This window comes from Phycodurus eques, chromosome 9, assembly GCF_024500275.1.
Source record: "Phycodurus eques isolate BA_2022a chromosome 9, UOR_Pequ_1.1, whole genome shotgun sequence".
NCBI lineage: Eukaryota > Metazoa > Chordata > Actinopteri > Syngnathiformes > Syngnathidae > Phycodurus > Phycodurus eques.
This window is the reverse complement of record NC_084533.1, coordinates 7592742-7616829: the sequence shown is the minus strand read 5'-3', so window position 1 is coordinate 7616829 and position 24088 is coordinate 7592742. Positions and strand designations below refer to the sequence as shown.

The 24088-nt window shown below is 41.0% G+C and overlaps 1 protein-coding gene across 3 annotated transcripts in view; it reads right to left on the bottom strand.

Annotated features, from left to right (window-relative positions):
• Positions 1-24088, bottom strand: part of mid2 (midline 2) — a 151643-nt gene that overhangs the window by 60536 nt on the left and 67019 nt on the right. For all 3 annotated transcript variants that reach the window (XM_061685625.1, XM_061685624.1, XM_061685626.1), the window contains exon 2: positions 16425-17308. In XM_061685625.1, the coding sequence (XP_061541609.1) occupies positions 16425-17252 (828 nt within the window). In that variant the 5' untranslated portion in view covers positions 17253-17308. The remainder of the gene's footprint in view (positions 1-16424; positions 17309-24088) is intronic.

Sequence of the window (24088 nt, the reverse complement as noted above, 5' to 3'; positions counted from 1 at the left end):
TACAATTTATCCAAAATGTTACTTGAGTAAATGTAAGAGTTATAAGCCATCAAGGGGAAATTCAACATATACTCTGCTGTATACATTTTTTGTTGCACACAACACACATGGAACCAAAACACACATATAGCAGGCATGCAAGGAGAGATGTGTCATGAACGGAACAAAGGACAGGACCCAAAATACACGACTGCAATTCAAATGGACAGTTTCAAAAAGAGCCAGATGAGGTGGCTGTGGCATCTGATTCGGATGCCTCCCGGACACCTCCCTGGTGAGGTGTTCCGGGCATGTCCCACCGGGAGGAGATCCCGGGGACGACCCAGGACACGCTGGCTACGTCCTTCGGCTGGCCTGGGAACGCCTCGGGATCCCCGCGGAAAAGGTGGATGAAGTGGCTGGGGAGAGAGAAGTCTGGGCGTCCCTGCTAAAGCTACTGCCCCCGCGACCCGACCTCGGATAAGCGGTAGAAAATGGATGGATGGAGTTTCAAAAAGAGATGTTTAATAAACTGGCAGAGGTCGGTACACATGCAGGCAATCCGCAAAGGCAACAGTATCCCAAAAAACGTGAGGCAAAAAGGCAAGGTCAATTATCAGAACAGGGTCTAGGCTTACTATGAGTAGGTGACGTGGAAACAAGGAATGCTGGAACGTGACAACAAGGTATAACGAACTGGCGACCAGAAAGAAGGAGACACGAGGTTAAATGTATGGGGTAATTAGGGTAAACGAGGCACAGGTGGGGAAGATGCTCTCAGGAGCAGGTGTGTACGAGACAGGGGGAAGACAACAACCATAACACACACCCATGACAAGATTTTAGTGTAAAAGTGAAAGGAAATAATGTGGAACAAAAGTAATTTTCCTTTGATAAGCCTGAATTGGGAATCTAATGATCAAACCTGTTACAGATTTACAGTATATCAGTGATCTAAATAGACATAAAAAAAACCAAATCCAAAAACATCCCCAGAAAGACTAAAATAATTATGTATTTCACTTAAATCCTATTTGCAAATTATTAAGAACACCGTGTATTGTTATATTTCCTTCTCGTTCCCTGAAGACACATTAAGAGCCACATACACGCTGTCACTATCAAGCTGCAACGACCGACTACAACAGTTTTCGTCACAGTCACACAGCTTCCCCCGCAGCGGTCCTTTGCTCTCTTTCACCATATCATGTGTGGCAAAGTGACACTACAGATAATCATACCTCCAACACATGGACCATAACGCTCTGTGTGGGAGTCGGAGGAGAAATCATATTCGTTTCACCAAATAGTAGAAATCCAAAGCTTGCTGGTTGAGCTGTGCGGTCAACTCATAGCTTTTCTTATCTGCAGGCCTCCCAGTAAAACAGTGCCACTCTCACTCTCTCTCCAAACTACATTCTTGGACCAGGGCAGGGGCGGACTGGGGGGAAAAAGTGGCCCGAGAGTTATGAACGGACTGGCTCAGTTCATGTGCGCCGTGGAGAGCCAGAAAGCCAGGAACAGACATTTCATGTAACCTGATGATTAAAAATAAATAAATAAATGAAATTTTTTTTTTTTTTAAATAAATAACAATATTTTGATGCTTTTCAACCATAATTCATGGAGTAGTTAATAACCTCAAAAACCTAAAATTAAATATATGAACACAGGAAGACAAACGGAACAGAGTAAGGACCATAGATCATTTTACACTTGAGACTATGTGAGTCCGGCGGCACTGTGACCGACTGGTTAGAGAGTCTATATGGAGTTTGCATGTTCTCCCCGTGCCTGCGTGGGTTTTCTCCGGGCACTCCGGTTTCCTCCCACATCCCAAAAACATGCATGGTAGGTAGCATGGAAGTCTCTAAATTGCCCCTAAGTGTGAATGTGAGTGCGAATGGTTGTTTGTTTATGTGTGCCCTGCGATTAGTTGGCAACCAGTTCAGGGTGTACCCCGTCTCCTGCCCGATGATAGCTGGGATAGGCTCCAGCACGCCCACGACCCTAGTGAGGAGCAGCGGCTCAGAATGGACTATGTGAGTCCCAGGATGTACATGTCATGGAAACAATAAGTCCCAACCTGGAAAGATGAGTCCCTGCAATTTATCATCACAGAATACAGATACAGTAATCCTACGCGATATCACGGTTCTTGCATCGCGGTCCCGCTATATTGCAGATTTTTATTAGAGGTGTTACTCAATTTTTTGTACAATATTTTTGTGTAATCCATTGCTCTTGTTTTCTCTCAGTATATTGTGTGTTTAGGCCTGTCATGATGGCAAATCTGACGATATATTTTCCCAAAAACTATCACGACTAACCATAGTATCGTTGATGTTTTTTATACCCCTGATCTAAAAATATTAGAGCATAATAATTCAAGTAGATCCTTTTTTCAGAACAATTCACCTTTAATTCGAATTCTATGAATAATGAACATTGACATTGTAATGTAGAACAAAAAATAAAATATCTTCGATAAAAAATATAAATAAAACTCTCAGGCTCAGAGCCTCAAAAATTGCACTTCTACAAATATTAAATATTGGCACAGCAGTATGAACAGTCATTAATGCCTTAACAGACAATATACTGCCAATCAAGTTTTCAGTTGATTGAGAAAAAGTGCAAAGTAGCAACATTAATGACAACACAAGTAGATCAAAGCAACCTGTTCTTATTCAAAATTTGTACTACTTTTTAAAAGTCTGCAGCCTTTCTTCAAACGTTGCTTTGTCAACATGTTCAATAGCGACATCTCTTTAGAATAGTAACACTATACTGTAAATAATGTGAGCATACGTGTGCAATATTCACATTTGTATTTGCATTGTTGGGCAAAGCGTTCCATAATTGCAAGCGGACGGGAAACGGGAGATGGCCCACCGTATTTTTCCACTCTGAGGTTTTAAGATGTGTTGTCTTTGTTGCGAGTGGATAGTGGAGCACAGAGTCCAAAGCAAGCATGGTGAAGCAGCATTTAGCCATTATTTCTCATGCTTTTGAGAGCATGTACACTTTTAAATGATATATTTTTTCTCTCTTTGTTTTAAATGTTTATAAGCTGTTGTTTTTCTTTGTTTTTAAATGCTTTTAATCATGTAAAGCACAGTGAGTTACCTTGTGTATATAACGCGCTATATCAATAAATTTGCTTTGCTCTGCTTCTTGGCCAAAATATGGAGTGGGTGGCCCAATGGCACAACTTGTTGTGGCACAAAGTGACCGATGTTCTTTTTGCCGATTTAATGTAAACCTACCTAATTTACAGTATATAGTTTACCTTAAACGAATGGGCCTCTGTAGAGTTCTTGCCATAGAGAAAAATACTATTTTGAGAGAGAATGTGTAGCTGTCAAAACACTTCAGACCAATGGCAATGCCAACAAGGACATTTCTGTTCATGGCAGCAATTATTTTTTTTGGTTTTCAAACTGGAAGCAACTCCCCTGTCCCACCACTTTCCCACTTCTGTTTGGTTCTATTACCCTGCTCACATGCTATTTAACCATCATTCTTCACTGACAGACTTGAGAACGATCTCAAATTAACAAGTGACACCTCAGGCACAGTACTTTGACAGAAAGAAAGCTTCATATTGCGAAGGGAAACTCGCACAGTAAATTGTTTAGCTTACATGGTGTTATTGTACTCCATACGGTTATTTTTATTTTTATTATCTGTTTGACCTTGCAACTTCATATAGCACTGGGTACTTTTCCCTATGCACCATTGTATCAAGTTTCGGTTTCTCTATAGGTTCCCCAGTCATGTATCAAAGATATTACAGAAATATACTTTGATTTGACAAATTGTTAAAATAATACGATGCAGATACTGTCACTACAACTCATGCATTTGAGCTCATGAGGTTGACCTTTGGTATAAATTTAATATCAACTTAAAATGTGAATCACACTGCAACCACTATTCATTAGTTACTACTTTTCACTGTGTGCAGCACCAAAGTCAACTAACCGGCTATTTTAGGAGCAGGGATGAATCAGAACTGCTTGCTGTCCTTGGGCAAGTGAAGACATGCTGTTCGTTGTACACTGGTGTCATTAGTCAAAACTAAGTATCTTGGAAATTTTTGGGAGTACAAAGCACACATAATTATAAAGTTATTGCACATAGCAAAATAAAATCCTGACAGAAAAGCAAAACATATATAACAATGATTTAACTAATGCACCATCAGTAGGTTCAAATATGGTTGAATGTGTGTGTGTGTGTGTGTGTATAGGGCTGCACAATTAATAGAATTTTAATCGTGATTGCGATTTTGGTTGCTACAATTTCATGAGCCTGATCGCCTGCGATTTTTTACATTTACGGTAGCATACATCAATATGACTTATTATGGGGATTTAACATGCCGACAAAGGATAGTGTTTTTAAATGAAGATTTCAACCCCCGAAAAACAGTACAGGGTGTCTCACATATACAGTACCTTAATGTGTGGCGGGCTGCCACAATTAAATTTTGGCCGCCACAAATACAAATACATTTTGGCTTTTGCTGCACTGAGATTGCGCTGCTATGTGCTCCTTCTGTGTTAGGGCAGCACAATTAATTGAATTTTAATCATGATCGCAATTTTGGCTTCCATGATTAAATGAGCCTGATATTTTTACATTTAAAATGCAGGCACTGCTGCATATGAAAAGTGCTTCGTTTTCAGCAGTGCCCACAACCTAGTCAACGAGCCACCAGGGGGAGAACGTACAGTTAAGAAGAAGAATCAGAATCACCTTTTATTGTCATGAACATGCATGCATGCACACAAAATTTGTTCTCTGCATTTAACCCATCACAGTGAACACATACACATGCTAGTGGAACACACTGGAGCAGGGGGTAGCAGAACTGCCTGGGGAGCATTTCAGGGTATCAGTGTCTTGCTCAAGGACACCACAGTCATGAGGCCAGGGGAAGTTGGCGGATGGTCCAGTTGGGGTGTTGAACCTAGGTCCCCGACAGTGGCAGGCGATGATCTTAACCATTGGGCCACGGATGCCCTAATACCTGAGAGGTGACATTCTACGTCCCTTGAGCAAGCTTCTGTCACCAGGGAGCCCCGCCTTTGGCCGCCACCCAGCTCAGGATGCACCCGACCCCTCTGGCCCCTCCCACAGATGGTGAGCCCATGGTAAGGGGGACCCACATTGCCACTTTGGGCTGTGCCTGGCCAGGCCCCATGGGTGCAGACCCGGCTACCAGGTGCTCAGCTTCGAGCCCAACCTCCAGGCGTGGCTCCAGAGGTTCCTGGTGACCCGCGTCCGGGCAAGGGAAATCCTTCGAGCAGAAATGAAGCCACGTCGCTCCTGTGTCCATCAAGTTCCTCAGGGAGTCTGAGTTGACGCCAGCTAGCTCTCAAATAGAAATTCCAATGTGTGTCGTAGTTTCGTTTCTTTCTCTATCAGATTCCCACTGTTTAGCCTTTCTGGTCTCGTCGCTCTTCTTGTGTTTCCTTGTATTAGAAGACCCAGTTGTTTGCAAACAAGGGATAGATGCAGAAAGCCTCCGCATCCGCCATTGTTCCCAGAGCTTCCTTCTGGCATCGTTAAGGCTTCGTTAACAGCCTGCATCACTCAGTGGCCAACTGCAAAATAAAAACCTAAAATGGCATTGATGTCCAATGTAGTAATACAGTATCAGAAGCTTTTATTTGGAAGTTGGCGCTCTCAGCATGTTGGCGGAGAGGCTGTGTGTCACGGTAAGACACTATTAACAATCGTTGTAGCGGCTGCCTTGATTTTTGGGTGACCTGACCGCAGTAAAAAGAAACAAAAAAAAAAAACGCCAGAAATAAATAGAGAGAGAAATCACAACTGTCAAGTTCTTTGCAGTTTGTGACAGTACACGACTGAACAATGGTCAAGCAGAACAACTGAGATTTGACAATTCATTTTACTGACGACGGAGATTTTCAAATGAAAAGTTGGTGCTAGCAGCCTAATGTTATGGCCTTCTTTGCATTAACTGTATTTGCTTCTATTAAGTTGCAACTCGTGATCGCACATTGTAATATCACATTTATTCAGCTAGGCCTTGCTAAAAGTAGAATTTATTTTTTTATTTATTCTTATTTAAAAAATTCTTTTGAACATAAAACTGTTACATATTGTTTGTTAAAATCTAGTGCAATAAAAATAAAGATTTTTCCCTAACATGAGGAATAATCGTGATTAATAATCATGATTATAATACTGATCAAAATAATCATGATTATTATTTTGGCCATTATCGTGCAGCCCTATGTGTGTGTGTTAATGCTGACTGACATTCAATACTAACTGTAAATATTTCTGTTATGTATTTCCCTACATTAGCCCTGAATCATCAACTCTATCAAGGAGGAATTGCAGGAATCTGCTGTGCTACTTGCTTTTTGTGTGCTTTAAATTAGTCTAAATGAAATTCGGTAAATACAAAATGCTATTCTGAATTGAGTCTCAAAGCTATGCTGATAGACTCTATGTGTTATCGGTTTCCTCAAAAAGTTCCCCCTTTCCACTTGCATAAATCTGATCTGCCACACAGATTAATACTTATGAGTCCTTATTCTCACATTTTTCACAAACAATTCTGAACCTTATGAAAAGTTGGGAGTAATAAGGATGGGAACCAAATAGAAAATACTGTAACTGTTTCAGTTTTACACAATGATCATTTTGATGTAGTTATAAATCCTCTTATAATTTTGCATCTTGCAGCCAAAGAGGCGGCCCGGTGGCCGACTGGTTCGAGCGTCAGCCTCACAGTTCTGAGGACCCGGGTTCAATCCCCGGCCCCGCCTGTGTGGAGTTTGCATGTTCTCCCTGTGTCTGCGTGGGTTTTCTCCAGGCACTCCGGTTTTCTCCCACATCCCAAAAACATGCATTAAATGGAGACTCTAAATTGCCCGTAGGCATGACTGTGAGTGCGAATGGTTGTTTGTTTCTATGTGCCCTGCGATTGGCTGGCAACCAGTTCAGGGTGTACCCCGCCTCCTGCCCGATGACAGCTGGGAGAGGCTCCGGCACGCCCACGACCGTAGTGAGGAGAAGCGGCTCAGAAAATGGATGGATGGATGGATGCAGCCAAAGACATTTATAACAATACAGTTTATACATACATGCAAATACAGCCAAAGTAAAAATAAGATCTGGATGAGCCTGCATTTGCAGCTCTATTTAGGCTTTTTGCACTTTTTGTTAAAGAAAGTTTTCAAGATGGACATTTAGCCTGGTTTAAACATCGACTCTATTTGAAATGTTCAGTGTAAGTACTGCAGACAGAAAGTCTTCAGGGAGAAATGTTTGTGTGGGTATTGTGCTTGTTCAGACTGACCAATGAGGGCAGCCTGTGGTTGGGGCGGGAGGATTTCTGGAGCATATGTAAACGGAATAGCATTTGCTGCTTTGCAAATATAGCTAAGCAGATCTATTTCTGTAGCTCACTTGGAAAAATGGGGTATGAGAAGCTACTGAATGAATTGGAATGGATGTATCTGATTAGTGGTGTGAAACATACACAGGAGATAAAGATGAGTGCCTCTAGCCATATTCTTCTTTCTGCATACCACTGCTGACATCAAAACTCTTCAAAGCTTCCCGTGTGCGCTCGTCATAAATTGTGCACAATGCACAGATAAGGATTGATTTGTTAATCTGTTTCTTCTATGACCCACCACACTCTATAGTGTACGGTGGCCTGGAAGTGCAAAACAATATGACAAATTGTGAAACACTTTAACATTACAGAAAAAACTAAAACAAAAGACGAAACACTAACATTTCAGAAAACACAAAAAGAAACACGAAACACTAACATTTCAGGAAACAAAAACAAAAGACGAAACACTTTAACATTTCAGAAAACACAAAATAAAAACAAAAACTGTTACAAAAGACGAAACAAATTACAATTCTGCTCATGCACGTCTTCAAGTGGTACGTTAAAACCTTTTTACTGTATTTTCACGACCATAAGGCGCACTTAAAAGTCTTAAATTCTGTCCAAAATGGACGGGGCACCTTATAATGTGACGCGCCTTATGTGTGCACAGAGTTCCAAAATCTATAAATGTTGTTGTGTGATGAGCGTTCCGCTTGACTGACTGGGAGCATTTCCTGCCGACACGTTGCTTATATAGAGGAAAAGCGGACGTGGCTGAGGACAGCATGCGGCCGTTAAAGGGGGAAGGGTGCGCGTGACAGAGGACGCTAAAGGCACGCCCCCAGTAGGTATATAGCGCCGGTGTGTGCATTGTGCAAAACAACATCGGTTTGGCTAAGGACCCCCGAAAATGGCACCTACGAAGAGACACGCTTACGAAGCACAGTTTAAACTGCAAGCTATCAGTTACGCGGAGGAACGTGGGAATCGAGCAGCCGCAAGAGAATTCAAGGTCAACGAACCTCTGGTTCGCAAGTGGGGGAAGCAGGAAAACGAGAAGACGAAGCTGAGTTTCCGCAGAAACAAGGCGAAGTGGCCCGAGTTGGAAGACCAACTCGAGCAATGGATTAATGAGCAAAGAACAGCCGGGAGAAGCGTCTCTACAGTCACCATTCGACTGACTGCAATAACTTGGAGCTTGCCATCATTCCGGGAGGCTTGACGAAGGAGCTCCAACCGCTGGACATTGGTGTAAACAGGGCGTTCAAAGTGAATTTGCGAGTGGCGTGAGAGCGATGGATGACAGATGGCGAACACAGCTTTTCTAAGACAAGGAGGCAGCGGCGGGCCGAGTTACGCCACAATTTGTGAATGGATTGTGGATGCTTGGGCTAACGGGTCTGCTTGCACTGTTGTTCGAGCTTTCGTAAAAGCCGGCATCATTTCTGACGAGCCGCACGGCAACGAGACTGATTCTGACAATGACAAGAGGGAACCTGGTGTGTTTGATGGAGAAGTTGCCCAGCTGTTCATTTCGGATACAGAACATGAGGACTTTGATGGATTTGTGGATGAGGATTGATAAAAAAATAACGTCAGTACATTGTTAAATACTTCAATAAAGTTCAACCGAACTCAGTTTTTCTCCAGCTGCCTTTTAAAAAACATTGTTTTAGCCTGCCCGCATGCTACCGTATGTTTTAAGCTAGCGTATGTTTTACCATGCCTGCGCCCAATAATACGGGGTGCGGCTTATGTATGTGTTAAATACAGAAAGAGACCCCGTAACTGAGACTGCCCCTTTTAATGCAGTGCGCCTTATGCTCGTGAAAATACGGTATTCATTCATCCTTGTGATTTTACATCGTTTTGATTTCATCGCCTTCTCCAGCAGCTCTCAAGGATCACAGTAGCTTCCCCCTGGCAACACACTTGCATGCCCTCCCCTCCTCCACCCACAATCACTCCACATATCAGACTATAGAGCATCTGCTTCCACATACATGCACACCCCCGACACCTGTAAATACACCTATTGGAAGGCCATTATTTACCCTCCTACACATACACTGGAGGGCTCCCATTCTGTAATATTAACAGACATAGTATGCGCATGTTTGTGGGCAATGCGAAAACAACACCCACTGACAAAGTTCTAAAAAAGGAATATACAGTTTAGTAAGAGAAAAGACAGGAAGCTGATGTGAGGGAAGGAAATGTACCAACATGTAAGAAGTGGTAAATTAGAAGAAAAAAACAACTTATTTTAGTTAAGGGATGCCCTTTAAAAATATATATTTGAATAATTAATGATCAAATGTTGATTCACTTTTATTCAGTAACAGTCAACCATCAGATAACACCCACTCTGAAATTGTGGGATTACAGAAGATTCTCATTCAATTCACTTACTATAAATCCGTGTTCTATGTAATTAACAGTATTGTAAAAATTTTTGTTAATTTTCAGTTTAGGCATTGATCACACAATAACAGTTCGTGTGACTGTGTGCACTCCTGCACAAGCTCAATTTAGCAAAAGCGGGAGTGAAGCTGTCGTGGGAGCGGTGAACTCCTTAGAACTCCTACTGTTAGATTGGTGGTGGAAGTAAAGGATATGGGGGGTGACAAGTGGAGGGGGATAAAGAGAAAGATGGAGGGACTGATGCAAATGAAGAGTGAAGAAGGGAGTCAATGTGTGAAGACCATCTTTTTTCAAAACAGGAAATAATCCAATAGAAATGTTGTCTGAAGTATTTTCTACAATCCTCTTATGTACATAACAGGCTATCATCAGGTACAACACATGAGACCTGTCAACACCTTTCACAAGAACTATGCTTGCAAAACTTTCTCCCTCAAACCTTCAAGTGGCCAAGATCCAGGAAATAAAAGAAAAGTGATTTTCAAATAAAGAAAACAAAGGCATATTTCCAACTGATGTGATCTACTTCACACATTTCATAAATATCATCAGCATTTTTGAACGACTGGTTAGCACATCCGCCTCACAGTTCTGAGGTCCCGGGATCAAATCTGGCCTTCCTGTGTGGAGTTTGCATGTTTTCCCCGTGCCTGTGTGGGTTTTCTCCCAGTACTCTGGTTTCCGCCCACATTCCAAAGACATGCATGGTAGGTTAATGGAAGACTCTAAATTGTCCATAGGTGTGAATGTGATTGTGAATGGTTGTTTGTCTATACGTGCCCTGCGATTTCCTGGCGACCAGTTCAGGGTGTACTCCCTCCTCTCGCCCACAGTCAGCTGGGAGAGGCGCCAATTTACCCGTGAACCTAGTGAGGATAAGCAGTGTAGAAAATGGATGGATGGCTATTGATGTACTTTTAAATTTATAGGCGCCTTTTTTCAAGTGACGTCGCGGACTAGAGGTGACATACAAATTAATTTCCAGTTTCTGGTTCTGGTCCTTGTGTGGCTGTGTAACGTTATTGTGTATTAAAGTATTTCCTCTCCAGACACTTATTAACTTGCCTGCTATTTTGCTTTTCAAAGTAAGTTACTCTACGCCACAGGTGTCAAACTCAAGGCCCGGGACGAGATCTGTCCCGCCACATCATATTATGTGGCCTGCGAAAGGAAATTATGTGCTTGAACTGCCATGATTCTTACTAAAATCTGTAGAAAAAAAATAAATTGTCATATGGAATAAATATTTCCAACCATGTTTTTGTTACCAAACCTATTTTTACAATACAGTAACTTAAACAATAGTTACAAAGTATTACCCTTGAATTTCGATTTCCAAACTATTCATCTATCAATTTGTTGTCTATGTAATAATATAAGGAGGTGATTCAATATTTCTATAATTTCACAGCTGTGGTTTCACCATTTACACAAGACATGATTAAATGTTGGGACCAAACAGAACAGCCGTTTTATTTACTGATGTATTCTCTAGCGCAGTGATTCACAACCAGTGTGCCGGGGCACATTCGTGTGCTATGAGCGCTCTTCGGATGTGCTGTGGGAAATTATAAAATTTTACGTAATTGCTAAAAAAATTCCAAAGGATCCAATCATTAACCAGCAGTGCTGACATTATCCAAACTCAGCCTATTTATTGGTTTAGAGATGAAAATATGTTATGCCCATGAGAACAGCATCTGGGTCTGCTGCTTTGTGTGCAACACAGCAAAGGAACGTGTGACTGAGGTAATAATTGTGCGACACGATGTATCGATAATGAAATTTATTGCCAACAGTTTTAAGTATCGATTTTTATCAAGTCGTTTTTGTAGCTATGTACATTATTTATATATCTATACATTCCAAAATATCTAAGCAGTGTGTGTAAAATACTTATTACATAAAACACATCTTATTTTTGATTGAACCTAAACAATGTCCAGCAAATCCAAAAATGTGATTCATTGATCATCAGCAAGGTCATGCCAAATGTCATTGCTCACCCAAGGTTGTATTGCCCCACTTTAAGAACCACAATAGTTTATATGCACTCGTATGCAAAAGGTTTTCACTGAGGTGGAAATCAAAGAAAAATATGGACATGGTTTTCCTTGGAGAGTGTCAATGTAGCTGTAAAGTACTTTAACTTCAAATAAAAAAAAATCCCCTCCCAGAATGAAGCAGAATAAAGTTAAATACATAAAGCGCCTCTTGACCTACATATTCAATGATTAGGTATGCCCTAATAAGACCTCCTCTGCCCGGTTTGCCATGATTGAAAACCAGATTATACATTAGCTGCCACTTGCCAACTGGAGTAGAGCCAGGACTCGGACTGCCTCTGTCCCAGATGTGGACACGATGGAGGATTTTTAAGTAGAGACAGTTCAAAGCCTTGGCTGCGGGGAGCTTTCCAAAGAACCACAAGAAAGGAGCCATGAAGTAGAGGAGAAAATAATAGGCGAGCCAGCTACATTTTACTATAAACTCTGCCAGTTAAAAAGAATGAGGTGGCAGGAGCAAGTAAGTGTTAGCAAAAATAAATACAGTTTTCCTGCAGGTTAAACTGATGAAAAATGCTGAGCAGGTTGCATTTTGCAGCCATATTCATGCTAAACTTAGCCAGACACTGTTACAAGGTCATCAATAATAGAGAATTTGTGGATTTCATTTCCCCTAAAACCAAACTTATGTTGCAGCTGAGAACATCCGTTCAGTGGTGTTTCCCTTGAGATGGTTTGTCGCACAAAGATGAAATCTCTTGCCCATGACTACTGCTAACTGATTCTTATACCCAAACTTTTCTTGTACAAGCCAACTATAACAGTATGATAGCTATTTTCCCTTAACTAAATTTGACGAACCAATGTTTTCTCTTCAAGTCAGTGTACAACACAATGCACATTTCTCATGGCAATGTCCACCAGAATACATCAATAGTGAGTGATTATGCTGTAAAATTAAGGCTTTAACTCCCCAAAAACAGTACAGGGTTTCCCACATATACATTTATGTGTGGCAGGGCGCCACAATTAAATTTTGGCTGCTACAAATACATTTTGGGTTTTGCTGCACTGAGATTGTGCTGCCATGTGCTCCTTCTGTGCATCTGCTGGGGCTGCACAATTAATCAAATTTTAATTGTGATCGCGATTTTGGCTGCCACGATTAAATCAGACTTTTCACCAATCTTATCGGCCTGATCGGTATTGGGCGATAATTATTATTTTATGCTGATCGGCTTTAATGTCATAATTCGCCGATCTGATCAAAGACGTCATTGATTGGCTCCGCAAAAGACATTTACTCCGCATCGCCATCGTGCACAGTATATTTGAATCCAAAAGCTAGTTTATTTTTAGCCTTGTCGCGTGTCTTTTGACGTAGTTACTGTAAATATATGACGGCCAATAAAGTTATTTAAAAAAACAAACAAAAAAAAAAACATGTCAGCGGTGTGGGACAGACAACTGCGACGGACAACACGTAATGCCCGGATCAGACTACAAGACATATTTGCTCTATGTCAGACTACTACAATAAAATCTTGTATTGCGATACCACCGCATCTCGTTTTTTACAATCATTTGGGTTTTATCTTGTCAACTCAAATGCGACCGGATACACTCGTTACCGTGGTGCTGTTACTTTGCTGCCATTCTGTCGAATTATGCTCTAGTTTCGGTGTGGGTGAAGTAATTTAGATACAATAAAGTAATTTAGCTATAGGCGGCACGGTGGCCGACTGGTTAGAGCGTCAGCCACCCACTTCTGACGACTCGGGTTCAATCCCCGGCCCCGCCTGTGTGGAGTTTGCATGTTCTCCCCGAACCTGCGTGGGTTTTCTCCGGGCACAATGTTATTGCCTTTTATGCATGAACTGTATTTGCTTCCATTCGGTTACAATTCGTGATTGCACTATGTAATAGCATAGTTATTCAGTTAGGACTTGGTAAAGTGAATTTTTTGGGGTACATTTATTTTTTATTATCTATCATTATTATTTAAATATTCATTTTGCACTGAAAAATGTTATATATTGTTTGTTGAGAAGTAGTGCAATAAAAATGTTTTCCTAACATCAAGAATAATCATGACTAAAAATGATTGTGACTAATAGTGATTACAATATTGATAAAAATAATTGTAATTATTATAACATAATTGTGCTGCCCTAATGTCTGCTAATGATGGACACCACAGATTTCCTTTCTGATACAATACTGAAAAAACAGCCCCTCAAATGACTGACTGTATCAAAAGCATCAACATTTCATTTTGCAAATCAATCTTCTGGTAAGTGGCATCGACATTTCAGACAGTGTCGATCCTTCCCCATGCCAGTGACGCTGCTCCAGCCGGTGTAATGGCGTCTCATCACAGCACACTCTGTGGTGTTTATTTTGAAACACCACCCCAAGACTACGTACAGTCGTCAGGATCTTCTGAGTTTAGGATTATGCCGCAAAAAGACTATTTGCTGCAGCACCGGGCACGGCAAGCCCCCACCATCCCCCACCCCACCGCACACATTAACTCTGTTAACTCCTTTGTCCACAAATATATAGTTTCAAAGTTGGATATATATGCAACTATTAAGTCTCACGACCACCATTAATATAAGACAGCATCACAATTCATAATTCACTTCAAACTGCCATGGGACTCATAAACCCACAAATTCTTCATTAAAATTATTTTTAAAAATGTCTAACAAAAGAATTTAGTTTTAATTTTATGTACAGTACTGCATGTTTTGAAAACAACTACATTGTTACTAAAATCAAGATATGCTTCTTTGGTATGAAATAAACATTCAATTCAAATCACGTATTTTCCCCCCTTAATCCAACCAAGCATGCTGATTTACATTACATGTTTCCATTGTCCATCCATTTCCTGAACCGCTTATCCTCATTAGTGTCGCAGGTGAGCTAGAGTCTATCCCATCTGACTTTGGCCAAGAGGCGTGGTCCACCCTGAACTGGTCGTCAGACAATCGTAGGGCACATATAGACAAACAACAATTCATACACACATTCACACCTGTGGACAATTTAGAGTCTTCCGTGAATCTAACATGCATGATTTTGGAATGTGGGAGGAAACTATCCTCACTCGGGTCACGAGAGTGCTGGCGCCAATCTCAGCTGACTTCGGCCAGTAGGTGGGGTACACCCTGAACTGGTCACCAGCCAATCGCAATCTGCCTCACAGTTCTGAGGACCATGGTTCGAATCCTGGCCCCGCTTGTGTGGAGTTTGCATGTTCTCCCCGTGCCTACGTCGGTTTTCTCCGGGCACTCCGGTTTCCTCCCACATCCCCCAAAAAATGCATGGCAGGTTGATTGAAGACTCTAAATTGTCCTTAGGTGTGAATGTGTGTGCGAATGGTTGTTTGTTTATATGTGCCCTGCGATTGGCTGGCGACCAGTTGAGGATGTACCCCGCCTCTCGCACAAAGATACCTGGGATAGGCTACAGCACGCCCGCGACCCTAGTGAGGATAAAGCGGTACAGAAAATGGATGGATGGTTACCTACAGTGTTTAGTCTCTCTTCAGAGTAGTAGTTTAGGCTGTTGACTTCACCCATCTGGTGCATGCTGCAATACCAAACAAACAGAGAAAGAACAACATGCAAAACAGAAGAAAATGACAACGATCAAGACAACAGAATAGAAGATGAAGAAGGAGATGATGATGACGCGACTCAGTAAAGAAGATGATGTCAGACATGTTACAGTGCTACAAAACATGGTGGAATGCAATGACAATATTTTTGTTTTTCATTTTTGGGAAATCTGTCAATGGAAAATGTAACTATCCTGTTTGCAGAAAATGCAGCAATAAAATTGCCACAAGGAGGGCAAAAAGTGATCACAGTTGTAATTTAAAGTCCACTTTATTCATTTTGGTTGTTGCTATTTATCATTTATGATGTGCAAAAAGGGCATAGGGTTTCTACTTTTATAATTTTTGTATTCAAAACAAAACTTGCAAATATCTATTTGATAAAATGGGAATTTATGAAACAGCAAAGATTGCAGATCTGTACTTTAAGATGTTCTATGTTCACTTTGATCCAACCTTTTCCAACCTGTGCAACTTCAGTTGTTAGAAGAAGAAACACGGTAGCTCTTTGGTGATAGAATTAGCGACAGCTCGTGCCTCTCTGTTGTTTAGTCACCCTGACTCAGCAGTCCCACTCTTTACAAGGAAACTCTGAAAGCTCAGCGGTCACATGGAATGCCAGCTCATCGACTATTATGATGACGGCCTTCCCTATTGCTCGCTGCTGCTCTCTGCTTACCGGCACTCTGTCCGCTCGCTTCTTTCACATATTTGTCTTTCTTTCTAATGAAATCTCATTATGTGCGTGGACATGATGGGAATGAGGCAGTCGTAACTCTAATAAATGTCCTAATGGTTGGGAATACCAACCGAAGATATTGTGACAAATGTGTTTTAGATTAAACATCAAAGTGGCGCGATATGGGAATGGGAATAGCATCTTTTAACGATAAATCATTTTATACAAAGTAAGGTCTCATCATGAAAAGACAATGAATGTCTAATATAAGTATATGGCACACAATGTCAACTGAAATGAACATGAAGGACTTACTTTGAGCTTGTCAAAGCGTTCGGTGAGTGAGGAAACCTGGTGCTCACGGTGCCGCCCTACCAGTTTGCAGAGGGCACAAATGAGCTGGTCATCCACGAGGCAGTACATGTTGACCTTCTCGTTCTCATGCTCAAGGCATGTCAGGCCACGGAGGTGCGTGTCGGGCACAGGATCCACCAGGCGGTGACTGGTGAAGGGCTTCTTGTTAGGGTGCGTTGCTCGCAGACAACGGTCACAGTATGACACCTCGCATGTGATGCACGTCTTGACGGCCTCGCGAGGCGGATCCTGCTCGCAGAATTGGCAGCAGATGCGCAGATCCATTTTAGCCACAAAAGCCGGGCTGTGGTTGGCGTTTGTGTGGTTAATGTGATTGGTGTGATTGGCGTGCGGGTGGGGGTGTGGGTGGCTGGAAGTGGCTGGGCTGCTCCGGGCGCTGCTTCCACTTGTGCCACCACCACCACCGCCGCCAATTGTTCCAGCCATTGTGCCACTAATGGTGGCGGTGTAGGGCCGCTGCAGGCGCCGGCTCTCAGTAGGTGAATTGGGGCCGCTCAGGGAGGCCTTTTGAAAGCGGTCTATAATGTTCTGCAGCGTCACATTGCGCTTAAGGCTCTCCAGCCCGCGGTGATTCAGCGTGATGACGTAACGACAGGTGGGGCACTGAAAGGCTGAAACAGACTCAAGCGGCTTACTGGATGAGCAGTGTGACACGAGGATGCGGTGGGCACAGTTGAAGCACAAGCTGTGGGCGCACGGTAAGAGCAGAGGATCTTCAAACAACTCCAGGCAGATTGGGCAGGTCAGCTCAGACTCCAGTGTTTCCATCTTCAGTTGAACCTATCTAAAGGACACATCAAATCCCACAGAAGCTGGTCTTTTACCTGTGTTAAAAAAGAGAAAAATATAGGATCAAACATTTATGACACCAGATTAAACTACATCACTCAGTGCAGAAGCGATTAAAATCAAGGATCTATAATTGGACCTTGTGTAGTAATCCTTCATTTATGGTGGGGTTACATTCCAGACAACAGCAACAGGAGCAACCAAATATTTATTTTATTATTTATATATATTTTAAATCTTCATGCATACAATACAACATATATACACACACACTATATATATATATATATATATATATATATATACACATACACACACACACACACACACAACCCCAATTCCAATGAAGTTGGGACGTTGTGTTAAGTATAAATAAAAACAGAATACAATGATTTGCAAATCATGTTCAACCTAGATTTAATTGAATGCACTACAAAGACAAGATATTTAATGTTCAAACTGATCAACTTTATTGTTTGTATTCAATTAAATATACGTGGAACATGATTTGCAAATGCGGCACGGTGAATGACTGGTTAGAGCATGTTCCTCACAGTTCTGAGGTCCGGGGTTCGATCCCCGACCCCGCCTGTGTGGAGTTTGCATGTTCTCCCCGTGCCTGTCTGAGTTTTCTCTGGGCACTTTGGTTTCCTCCCACATCCCAAAAACATGCATGGTAGGTTAATTGAAGACTCTAAATTGCCCGAAGGTGTGAATGTGAGTGTGTATGGTTGTTTATTTATATGTGCCCTGCGATTGGTTGGCAACCAGTTCAGGGTGTACCCCGCCTCCTGCCCGATGATAGCTGGGATTGGCTCCAGAACTCCGACGACCCTTGGACCCTTGTGAGGAGAAGCGGCTCAGAAAATGGATACATGGATAATTTGCAAATCATTGTATTCTTGTTTTTATTTATGTTTAACACAATGGCCCAACTTTATTGGAATTGGGGTTGTGTATATATATATATATATATATATATATATATATATATATACGCAATATTATATATATATTTAAATATATATATTTATAAAAATAAATTTAAAAATCGGGATGCACTGAACCCGCAAAAAGTTAACCTTGATTTTGCAAGGGAAAGACAATTTGTTCTGGATACAACAACCTTAATAAGTGCAATAACGTCAGATTAAATTTAGTGACCTAAGCATTTGACCATGTGGTTTTTCTGATTAAATTTAATTGTTGCTCCATGTTAAATTAGAACCTGTATTCTGACCTTTGTGGTGACGTGGACTCGGGAGTTATATTGGAGTAAAATTGAATAAAATAATTTTGGAGAAACTGACATCTACTTATCAAAATCATGAGCTGCACACAACTATCAACCTTCACAATATATTCCATTGAGAAAAGTGGGGGCAGAATCACTCAAACAAACAATTATTTTCTTGCATTGGAGACCAACATTCCTTTATATCTTTTTCCATTTTTCAGAACTCCCTCCACATCTCAGTTGTGATTTTCCTCTTTTTTAACCAGGAGAAATTGAGAAAATAAACAATCTGGCCAAATGTGTGTAATGTGTTTGCATTTTAACACGGTAGCATGCAATACAGGTTGGAGTATAGATAGTCCATAGTCTCAAATCATGTGTTCAGATCACAGAAGTCCAAATTCCATTTAATGGATTGCAGTATCAATAAAGTGTCATATGACTTGATCCGGAGAGGTTTTCAGGAATCTTCAGGTTTGCTATTTTCAACAATCAAACAAGAAAGTACTTCCTTCTCCACAGCAGGTCCTAAACCTGCCACCCTGTGGTTAAAAGAACAATAACTTTATAAGTATAGCTTCTTCCATTATACAATTGTTAAAAAAATATATATATATATATATATATATATATATATATATATATATATATATATATTTGAATAATACCTGGGTAAACGTTTGTTGTGGTCAAATGGAGTTTGACTATGAGCAGCCACGCTGCAACACTGCCAGGTTGGCAGGAGGCAAGAGCAAGAACAAATCAAATCAAATGTCTCAACCTATCTACTGGCCACACTTCATTGTTTGCAAACTTTCAGGGATTACTTGAAGCATGTTCGAGCAACGATCTAATAAATACAATTTTCTTCACTGGCTTAATCAGGACTACACAGTACCTTCTCATTTCCAGTTCTAATTTGAAGTCACCAGCACCATGATTGCAATGACAATGTCTATCTCCATTAAAATCTATTATGGTACATGATTTTTAAAACCAGCAAATTCATCACCTGAATGAACACCCCCCATTTAACATTAGACCTTATTCAAAAGCAACATGGTTCTGCACTGTGACAAATGAATAACAATAACATTTGATACAAATTCATGCAGATGTTAGTCTGAAAAAAGGGAGTGATCCTATTGCCCGTAGGTGGACAACAAGTAAATAAATGTATTTTGAAAAACAGCTACTGTGGCAAGTGCACATCTTCTACCACTGTTTTTCCTCATTCTCTATGCTCCTTTCTTGTTATGAATCTGAGGTTTTATATGGTCGTTAGCACAGAAACCAACAGTGTTGGGATAAACAGACCGAGTTCAGTGGCGAGCTGCCACTGAGCGAGTAAGGAGCAACCACAGCTGTAACTTTTAAGTACTGGGGTAGAGATTAGTAATATTTACGGAAAAATTATTGGAAAACAAAACGAGGGAAACAGGATGTAGAGAAAAAAAGCAGGGAAAATCATAAACCCAATGACAACAAGAATGATTGTGTCCTCACCTTTATACAGTCTGGTAGAACAATAAAATACTCACAAACATAAATAACAACATAGGATTATATGTGATCATAAAGAAAACAAATCAATTATTTATTATAGTGTAAACTGCTTCCTTCACCAGAGATTAGCAAATAACGTAACAGAATTGCAGAACAGATTAAAAATGTCCCATGACAACAAAGGTGATTAAGCACACACAAACAAGACAGAATCAACTGATTAAGACCATCAAATTGATAGCAGTTTTTGTTTTCTTTTAATCATTTAGTCCAGAGAATGAGTCTGGCCAGCTCGAGCTCAGCAGTGCAACATTAATGTGACTGTGCTTAACGGAGCATAGTGTTATAATTAACACCCCGCTTTAACACACCATCAGCAGGGCCATTAAGCCTCAGCCATGCCACTCTTGGGAAACAATGCAGACAGTGATGGGAGCTACTTAGGGGCAGAGCTGCACAGTCAAAGTGGTGCACACGCACGCACAACCATGGGCATTTATCAGCATAGTAGTTGTCTTGTTGCCTCTAATCTGCCATTCTTGTCAGTCACTTCTGGGAAAGGAACAATCTCAGCTACTGTTCATGCATGTCATGTATGCACATCTGTACAGCACCAGCATGGCAAGCTCCATAGGGCAGATTATTGTGAAACTTTTGACAATGATAAATGGAGGAAACGCAAACATGATTTAGCTTCTCAGCTAAAAATGTACTGTTTGTAAAACAAACCCTCCCTCCAAAAAATAATTAAAAATATTGCTGTTTGTAATCGCAAATTGAGCTGCTGAAAAACATCATAAATCATCCAAAACTAATAACCTCCAAATATTAATGAGTGATCATCCATCCATCCATTTCCTGAGCCGCTTCTCCTCACTAGGGTCGCGGGCGTGCTGGAGCCTATCCCAGCTATCATCGGGCAGGAGGCAGGGTAAACCCTGAACTGGTTGCCAGCCAATCGCAGGGCACATAGAAACAAACAACCATCCGCACTCACATTCACACCTACGGGCAATTTAGAGTTGTCAATTAACCTACCATGCATGTTTTTGGGATGTGGGAGGAAACCGGACTGCCCGGAGAAAACCCAAACAGACACGGGGAGAACATGCAAACTCCACACAGACGGGGCCGGGGATTGAACCCCGTACCTCAGAACTGTGAGGCAGACGCTCTAACCAGTCGTTCACCGTGCCACTTAATCATTTCTTGTTTAGTGATACTTTGGACTCTCTGAGAAAAGATAACATACTTCACGAGACATTTATGAGAAATAACCATGGAGAACACTAAAATGTAGGCTACAGGAATATGGTAAAAAATATGATCATCTGTGCCTATACAATAAAAACAGTTTTTTTCAAAACTCCCCTTGATATGTGAGCAGACCAAAAATTGGTTAGTTCAATGGTTCTCAAACATTTTACACCAAGCACCACCCAAAAACTATTTGGCTCTGTAACATTATGCCCAGTTTGAACATTTTATTCAGTGAGTCTTTTGCATAACACTAGAGGGAGCCCTTGTACCACTAATGTTACTTGTACCACAGCACTGGGTTAGTAGATATTATCTTCTTGTGTATAAGCAATTCCATTCAACATCAATAGAAATATCACTGATGGTGTAATGGTACATACTCCTGAAGAATGTACCAGCGTGGGTTCAGTTTCCACTCAGTGAGGATGTGAGCCTGAGTGCGAATGTTTGTCCGTCTCCCTATGTGCCCTGCGACTGACCAGCGACCATTTCAGGGTGTAGTCCTCCTTCCACCCGAAGTTAGCTGGGGTAGGCTTAGGCACCCCGTGACCCTGACCAGGATAAGCGGCATTGAATAGGAATGGAGGGATTGGTGAATAGAGAGATGTAATCCATGATATTTTATGAAACAATGAGGTAACAAAGCATCGGTTAGTGACTATAATGAGCATTTAAAGAGATCAATAGACTTCAGTCTGACATATTCACAGTTTTCTATATCCTATGTGACGTCCCAAATCCCCCCTCAAAGACTTTAACCACATTCGCAGTACCCTCCCTTCCTCAAGAGCATCTTGAGGCTAATCCTCTTGTCAATCTCCACTTTTTAACGGCACAGGAAAAGAAGCAGATAATCACATTGTTTTAAAGCCCCCGAGAGTGACACGACAGTTAAAAGGAGCAGGAGTTGCCCTCGAAAACAAACTCTTGATGCATTGCCATGTTTTCCCCCTGTGGTAGCGTGAAGAATACATTTGTAATTCCATCATGGAAAAACTCATCTAGTCTGAAGAGTTAAGTTACACCATTAGCAGTTACTCATTTTACACATTTTTGCATATTAATTTATGACAGTTGATTGGGACAAACAGTTTACTCTATGTGGGCAAGATGTGTGTTTTTTTTTTTTTTTTAATCAGAATAATCAAGAAACACTAAACCTACTAGCAGTGCAATCACTATGACAGTGTTGTGCTGATGTATTGAATCTAAGTGTCGTACATGGTTTCATTCTTTTACAATATGCTTCCTCTATCTTGTATTAGCACGTTGTATTTCGGACAATCAAGACTGGCTGTCTGAAAACCGTGAATATTAAAAATTGTACAAAACTGGTCATGAAAAGTTGGAACTGCAATGAGTCATCTTATTGGCCTATTCTACGCCAACATAACAGAAAATATAATTGCATATAGCTAATTAAAAAGAAAGGGGGGGAGTAAAGTTTCATATTTTTCTATTAGCAGTACGTCTGGGACAAAAAGATCACACATTTCTTCTTCTGCATCATGCCCTGTCTCAGTCAAACAAGAAGCTTTCATTCATTAGTTCATGAGGTAACCACATACCAAGCTAGAGGTAGGTACTTCACGTTCCAGGGAGTAACTGGCCTGTTTGTGCAATTCAGTCATAATTCCATTCACATTTCTTCCAAGGACACAGGTCAACATTATATGACCAAGCTGCATGAATACTTTCATTATTGACAGTGTTGGCAAACATAACTCTAAACCCCGAAACATGGAGTTTCCCCTAATGCGCTCAGCTGAGCTTTTAAACCTTTAAGAATCAGGGCATTGTTTCAGTGGATCCAATGAAATTTAGAAATATAATTGGATTTAATTTCAAACATTGTGTTTCCAGTTCTTCTGTGAAATTGAGTTTCAGTGTCAGGACCCAGGCATTGCAGACCCGCATCTTTACTTGTACTTCGCTGCTCTAATCTATTGAGGAAATGAAACTGAAAAAGATCTTTTGACTATAAAACGCAAGATTACATTGATATGTTTTGTTTTAATGTTGTGTTCCTTTGCAGTCTTTGACACAATAAAAAGCTGCCACCTCAATCCATTCCGAATGGTTCATAATTTCCTGTATTTTCCCTCTTTAATCTACTTCTTCTCCTAGCCTCCACTTGACTTTCCTCGCTTTCGTTCTTACTCTGCCTCAGCCATAAAAAAGGTGGGTTTCATCGAACTTTTGATGCCTGTTGAGAAAACGTAAACAGTCACACAGCCAAACGGGTGTTTCCATTCCCCATTCACTGCAGCTGAGTAGAACGGTTTAAAATTGGCTCACACACAGCTGCATTTGAAAAGTAACCATGTATTCCAGGCAGTGTAATCAAGTCACGTAAAAAGTTGAAAAGTGCCAGTGTGAACTTTTGTCAATGGCACAGTTCACATCCTTTTAAACAAAACTTTTTACATTACAAGGTCATTTTTCCTACATTAAAAAAGGCAGCAGCAGGCAGAGATGTGGTTTCCATTCTGTGTTCCAATAGGTAGCTCTTAATGGAATGACATTGGCTGGGCCTCCTCTAGGGGACACGTCACTGACTGTGCTGTAGCTCTGACACATCAATTACCAATATGCACAGTTTAAAAACAACAACAACAAAAACTGAAATATAATATAGCGGTGCGAACCGTCGTACTCACTGTGTTTCTGTAAGTGGCTTTGATGGCATATATTACTCGTACTTGTGTAAGAAAATGCAATAAAAAATGCAAAACTAAATCTGTAGTCCCCAGAGTTGATGAAAGAACTTTGACCCCCAAAAATCATCTTGTATGTAATTTTATTCAAAATC